This window comes from Rhododendron vialii, chromosome 7a (assembly GCF_030253575.1).
Source record: "Rhododendron vialii isolate Sample 1 chromosome 7a, ASM3025357v1".
NCBI lineage: Eukaryota > Viridiplantae > Streptophyta > Magnoliopsida > Ericales > Ericaceae > Rhododendron > Rhododendron vialii.
The window spans coordinates 21720596-21727330 of NC_080563.1; the positions used below are offsets into that span (position 1 = coordinate 21720596).

General features: G+C 35.7%; 1 protein-coding gene and 1 long non-coding RNA gene across 2 annotated transcripts; one reads left to right on the forward strand and one right to left on the reverse strand.

Annotated features, from left to right (window-relative positions):
* Nucleotides 1-687: 687 nt before the first annotated feature.
* Nucleotides 688-6011, reverse strand: LOC131333354 (BURP domain protein RD22). The gene is made up of 4 exons (XM_058367829.1): nucleotides 5800-6011; nucleotides 4639-4744; nucleotides 2758-3236; nucleotides 688-1416 (listed from the first exon to the last, which is right to left on the reverse strand). Exons 1-4 carry the CDS (start codon nucleotides 5839-5841, stop codon nucleotides 961-963), a joined length of 1083 nt encoding a protein of 360 aa, XP_058223812.1. The 5' UTR covers nucleotides 5842-6011; the 3' UTR covers nucleotides 688-960.
* LOC131333355 (uncharacterized) lies at nucleotides 3155-4744 on the forward strand. The gene is made up of 2 exons (XR_009201780.1): nucleotides 3155-3295; nucleotides 3569-4744. It is a non-coding gene; the product is annotated as an uncharacterized LOC131333355 (long non-coding RNA).
* Nucleotides 6012-6735: the final 724 nt, after the last annotated feature.

A 6735-nucleotide genomic window follows, 5' to 3' on the forward strand; every position in this document is an offset into this window, starting at 1 on the left:
ATTAAGCTAGTGAAGACACTTTGTGAGAATGTCTCATGATGTCAATTTCGATCATGTTTCTTTCATGCATGTGGGACTCATTGTTGTGGATGGATTATCCTAATAATACGAGTTTGTCTACGGTAAGCATTTTCTAAACAAGATATATATCATTGCATGACACTTACATTGTAGATCGAAGTTGTCTTACATCATCTGATCAACTAGAGATTAATGATAGTTGTTACAAGCTAGTTTAGCATGCAAGATGCCCTTACTATTAAGTACTTTACATGGATCCTCCAACATGTAGTATAAAGCACCTTGATCTGTCAAAAGAGTACTCAGACAATCGAGTAAGGGTACAACCGGAATTCATTTCAGATATGCATGCACATGCATTTTGTTGGCTAGCTATAATTAACTTAATTAATACTAAGCATATATATTTTCTAATTCATGTCTCATGAGCTATGCACCAAACTCAGATATCACATGCATGAAAAGATCTAAGACAACTTGTAAACTCTGCTAACCAAAAAAACTTGGGAACTCTCAGTTAAGCTCAAAATTAAAAAACAAAATATATACTCCTATAGATTTCTTACATTCTTGCGTGTCTGCATATCCTTGAATGAATATTTGCATTCAATACTCAGACACGTACCAGACTACTAGAACCCGACATTCGTACCCAAGTCAGCAATGTAGCGAATTCCATAAAATCACTTCCATTCATTGGGGAGCGCTTAATTAATACTTTGCACGAAATACATATCACTGACTAATATGATGCAGCATACAGCATATATATGCGCTGATATGGTAGCACTTACAAATACAAATACAAATATAAATACAAATACAAATACAACTAGTACCTGAGTAGAGTTTCTGATTATGACAATACAAACCACACCAAAAGAAACAAACATACATAATTAAACCCACATGCGCTAAATGTTTTTACCCTGGGGGAATCTAGTTTTGAACCCAAACGACATGATCCTCAGGAAGGAAATGGCAAATGGGAACCGTCCCCGATTTCACCTTGAGCGCTTGGAACGCCAAGTGCTTCGGATTCCAAGCCGAAGTATCCGTGTGACACACTGCCACTGCTTTTGCTTTCGTCCCGTCAACACCGTCCAAAGAAACCACATATGCCTTTGTGGTGCTCGTCTTGTGGCAATAAAACACCGCGTATGCATAGTTCTGCTTGTGGCACACCACACTTTTTTCACCTCCCATTTTCTTCACTTCCGAAACACTGTACTTCTGTAATTGAGTTTCTCTGTCCACCTCAGTGGAAATTGGTTGGACGCTTTTTCCGAGCTTAGAAGTGGTGAAATCGATCATTGACTCCAACGAAGTTGCGCAGTACTTCTCCTCTCCTTTGATTCCAGGCTCTTCACATTCTTTGATGGTTTTTTTCATTATCTTTTGGAAGAGTAAAAAAAAATTAGGCACTTCAGTACTATTGTAAACAGTAGTATAACCGCATGGCTTGTTCATGTTTGCAATTGATAGCCTTGTATGTAAGTCAAGAGTAAAGAGCCATTAATAATGGGGTGGTACCTGTACTTAGCTTGGTTCATGTAACTAATAATTCTGAAATATATATATCTACTCTAGCGATGTTGTATACTCTAGCCAATAGGTGAGAGAGAAAATACGTGAGAGCAAGTAGGAGGCAGAGCAACTTAAAGTGTGTGGAAGTACTATAGAAGAAGTGTTTTACATGCTAAATTCAATATTAAGTACTCTACGGTAATTGTGTCTACAGCAGGCCTACCGATCGAATACCGATAGGAGTTAATTGTTTTTTTCTAACTTCATTTACATTTCTCTTTTTTCATTCTAGTTAAAGATACGAGAAGTGATGAAGAAGATTAGAGATTCAACCATCTTTTGATCTTGATGATTAATGAAATTTTCTTCACCGTTCAAAAACAAAATGTGAGTAAATCCTCTCCCTTTATTTTCTCTCCTTTTCCTTTTTGTTAGAATAAAAATGACGGGAAAGAATTATACAACTTCGAGTTTATGTTCGAATTAAATCCAAATTAGTAACAGAGATATAGCATCAACTTTGGGGATTGGGCAACAATATTATACCATATACTGAAATGAAACAGGCTTAAGTGCATCTTGCATCCTTAAACTATTATAGTTTTTCAAATCACCCCTAAACTATAAAACCTGACACTTCCTTAAACTACATAAACCTTTCAAGTTGGCCCTTTACTTGTCTTCAGTTGTATAATTGCTGTCAAAAGGCCCAGAAAAGTGCTTAAATATTTTTTCCTCTGTCAAAAAATATGACTAGAATGTTAGAAATTATATGCATATAATCTTACATATCTAACAAAATCACAAACATAAATTTTGTCTAAACCGTTTACTCTCATTTACTCCATCTATCAGTCTCCCTCTGTTTTATCCTCATTAACACCACAGTATACCCTTCATCATCCATCAAGATGCAAACTAGTTCTTCATGTACAAAAAATACACAAATGTCTAATATATCTTATTCTGATAGAAATGAGGGTCACACGTATATCATTCCTGACATTCTCTCCATGAAATAATTGTCATTAAGCTATTTTAGGATCTTTACTGTCATTAAGTGACCGAAGACTACTAAGGGGGCCAAGTTGAAATGTTTAGATAGTTTAAGGTAGTGAAGTGGGAAATTACAAAATCTTGATAGTTAAAGGGGGCAAGATGTAATTAAGCCAATGGAGTACTGTACTAGGAATCTGATTGGGAACATACCTCGGCTTTCTTTGAATTGGGTTCCACGGAAAGCTGGTCAAGGATCTCGGGCATTTTGTCAGACGAAAAAGGTATTTTCACGGCGACCGGACGAGGTAAGAAAGTGGTTTCTGCATTGGTGGTTTTAGTGAAATGCAGGGTCATCTTGGTGCCCCTTTTCAGGTCCTTTTCCAAGAAGAACAGAGCTACATTAGGATTATCATGTAATTGGGTCTCAGTAGCTGCATATTTGTAGATGAATGGGCTCCCTCCCGGTGTGACTCCGACGTACACGGGCTTTCCCTTGGGCCCCGTGCTGACGGAGACCCCCCCTTTTCCGACCCCGACGTTGGTTCGTTTGTCGGGCTTCCCGGTGTCCACGCCAACGCCTTTTCCCCCGACGTTTACGTTGGTGCCGCTTCCAGGCTTCCCTTTTCCAGTGTCGACATTTACGCCACCCTTGCCTACTCCGACAGAAGTGCTTTTGTCTTCAATCCATTCTGCAAAAGTTAGGAAGAAGAAGAAGAAGAATTAGGAGCAACATCCTGCCTAGGTAGATGTTACGTACATTTATTGAAAGCTAGTTTGCGCTACGGGTCCCAGCTAAATTGAGGGTGTGTGTGCAAACACGATACGTACGTAGCTGATAGCCTGATACTTTGACCATCAAAAATGAAAGATGTAATTAAGTAACCATTAATTAATTTCTCCCTATCCGAGCTTGCATGCTATGCTAGCGATTAATTTCAAAGAAGGAGATAGATCGAGATGGATGGATTGAGTTTAATTTAGAGACGAATAGCAATACAAAATTATACTCTTAAGAGTACAGAAAATTAATTATTGAAATTATTATTATTATTATTATTATTAATTATAAGAGAAAGCGTACGGTGACAAAACGAACTAAACACGCCCAATAGCACGAAAAAGTACACATGCATGCACTCTAACACCAAATTAAATATAGTAAAGTAAATCAACCCACACAGAGTCAACTGAGAGCATGATCGATCCACAATAATTTTCGTGGTTAGCAAAATTCATCTGTTCGTCTCCCGGCCTCCTTGTTCTCAATCGGGATCGAAGATCAAAGTTGGCTAAAGAATGCTGCCAGGTTCGAGTTTTACAATCATCCGAGTTACCAAAATACCCTTGGTACTCCCACAGAAAGTGCCAATACTCGTTCGTGGGTTCAATACTCCACTAATTAAGCGATTCAAACTTTACAACCACCGTTCGAGCATTCCCGTCCTTTTACATCCTTCATAAACTGCGGAGTATTTTTCTACTTCGAAGTTGTCTCTATAGAGCTGTTTCAATTTTTCTTTTCTTTTCTCAACCACTTCAAAAAGACTTTAAAATCTCTAATTTTGACTCCCTGCAGTTTCTTAATCTTCCAAAATCTCTGATTTTAGCACACGCAGTTTTTTTTAAATCTTTAAAGTTTTCATTTAGAAGTACAACCTTGTCTTTTAATGTGTGAAAGATAAAGTACAACTAAATAGAAGGGGTCGTTTGTGAATTTTGTAGAAGGAATTGAAATAGGGAAAAAAAAAAAAAGGGATCATCTCAGTACTTTTTGGGCAGAAGGAGACAATCCACATCGCAACTATCCATTGGTATAATCAATGGTTCGGATTTATTCAAAGCTCTTTCATGAAATGGGAAAACCACCTATCTTTGTTTATTCTTAACTTCGTTTTCTCTCATGTGCAAGGCAATTTTAGAATTTCACATAAATATAGACAGAAAAATTAATACTATATCACATGTGCATGTGTAAAAGAAGATCGAGTAGCTTTCCAAAATTACTCTGCCTTGCGAATTTCAGGAAATACAAACTCTAAATATACCAAAGTTAAGTAGGAAATTATGAAACTTATAGACTGAAAGACCAACCATTGTGAAGGATATCCTTGACGGCCTTGGGCATGGGGGCGTTTGGCAAAACCGATTTCCAGTATGCATCAGGAGACAGAACTGCTTGACTTGCCACAAAAGCTAGCTGAAACATAATATTGAAATTCCCATTTTATTACCAAAATAAAATAAATAAACTTGCACTACAAAAATAAACACTCAAAATATCTCCACTAGTCTTGTAGCATTTCCTTGCAATAATTGATACTAGTAACCCACTTGGTCATCAAAATTATGAGACTTTGGAGCTTGCTCCAGACCTCTTAAGTTTTAGATTCAAAATTTTTTAAGTGCTATGATTAACTCTTATAGGTCAATTCATATTGTTTTCGAGACGCCTTAATCAGGCCTTTTGCTACTAGATTATGACGGTTTTTTTTTTTTAATCTACAGTAAGTACAATGAGAATTATGGTCACACAATAACTAATCGATGTACGAGGAAGCTAGCTTAGATACAAGCTAACTTTATTAGTGTAAGTAGATCCCGTTCCACTTTCTTTTCAAACCTTCCTTCTCAAAAAAAGGTAATTTCAAATTCAAATATAATAAAAATAAAAAAATATTTTTTTAATTTTTTTTGCATCGTTTAAAAAATCCCAATAAGATCTATCAAATAAGATTCATATTGGTAGAAAAATTATTTACGTGAATACATAATTTTTGAGTTTGAAATTACATTCTTTTTCTAAAATTTCTTTTTCGGAGAAAGTGGAACACCACCGTACTATGTTATTGCTAAGGTGAGTATTGGAGTACTTTCGAGAAACAGAATGTAAAGATCTGTTTGGTAGCTATGTTAAAAAACAAGCTTGCATAACTCTTCGAACTGTTCTGGAAAAAAAAAAAAATTACTGATCGATTTACTGAAATAGCTTTCGAGTAAATCAAAAAAACATCGTTTCGCTTCTCCTTGATGAATTGTGCTTTTCTGCGCATTCAGAGAATTGAGAGCACAAAATTAAAGATGACTTCGACAATCAAAGGGCTAAGCATAAATACATGCCCACATAGAAGAGTGTGTGTGTGTGTGTGTGTGTGAGAGAGAGAGAGAGAGAGAGAGAGAGAGAGAGAGAGAGGAAAACACAAAATCCAAGAAAATGGATTGTCTGTTTCAGGATTCAGGAGCTTAGAAACTCACAGAAAGAAACGTGAAGATGGGTAGGAGCAGCTGGAACTCCATATTCTGATGTGGGATAAGAGAGAGAGAGTAGTAGAGGAGGAACTGAAAGCAAAGCAAAGCAGAAGCAGAAGCAGCTTATAATATGCAAAGAAGAGAAAGTGGGTGTCCAGTATTTATAACTGATGTCTAGTAGTTCCTCCATATATCTATCGGATCCTCTTTGAGAAAACAATTCAAATTTAGACCGCACGTTAGAAAATTAAATAGTTTGGATCTGCTTAACGACTCTTCACTGGAAGAATTTTTTTCAACGAAGAGTCTTTGAGCAAATTCAAATCATTGATTACAGTATTAAACGGTTCAGATTGTGTATATCTTTTCTAGTCCAAAACATGTACCAAAGAGGATCCACTTCCTATCTCAACATTTGTTGCTTTTATTTTATTATATTATTAAGATGTCTCAAATTACTAATTTAATTGCTTTGAAAAGTCAAAACAATTGAAAGTTTTTATCTCAAGTGTTATTATTATATCTCAAATTCTTAGTCCTTGTATTTTAAATTAATAATTTTCAAAGTTTTTGTATCACAAATTCTTAGTACTTTTATTTGCAATTAATACATGTCTTCTTGAATTATTAAAACTTCCTAAAGGAACAAAAATGATTGACGGAGTAAACTTTTTTAACAATTTTGCCAACCACGGTGAGGCGGTGGATAATCTACTTAAGATATTGAATAAGTTAATTAAAATTTAGTTTAAATACACATCAAAAGAATATCAATACACTTTTTATGAATCCGGGCCAACACGGTGAGGCGGTGTACTCCTCCTTCTATGGAAACCCACTTAAGAGTCTCACACAAATGATCGGATTAGTTTAATTTTTAAAAAAAAAAATTTTAAGCATTCCTATAAAAAAATTAGTTTCATCGAATATCGATCAATAAAA

Coding starts and splice junctions, on each gene's coding strand:
- LOC131333354 (XM_058367829.1), bottom strand. CDS start 5,841: ATGGAGTTCCAGCTGCTCCTACCCATCTTCACGTTTCTTTCT. Junction 3,237..4,638: donor CAAGGATATCCTTCACAATG/GTTGGTCTTTCA, acceptor TAACTTTTGCAG/AATGGATTGAAGACAAAAGC. Junction 1,417..2,757: donor CCAATTCAAAGAAAGCCGAG/GTATGTTCCCAA, acceptor CTCTTCCAAAAG/ATAATGAAAAAAACCATCAA.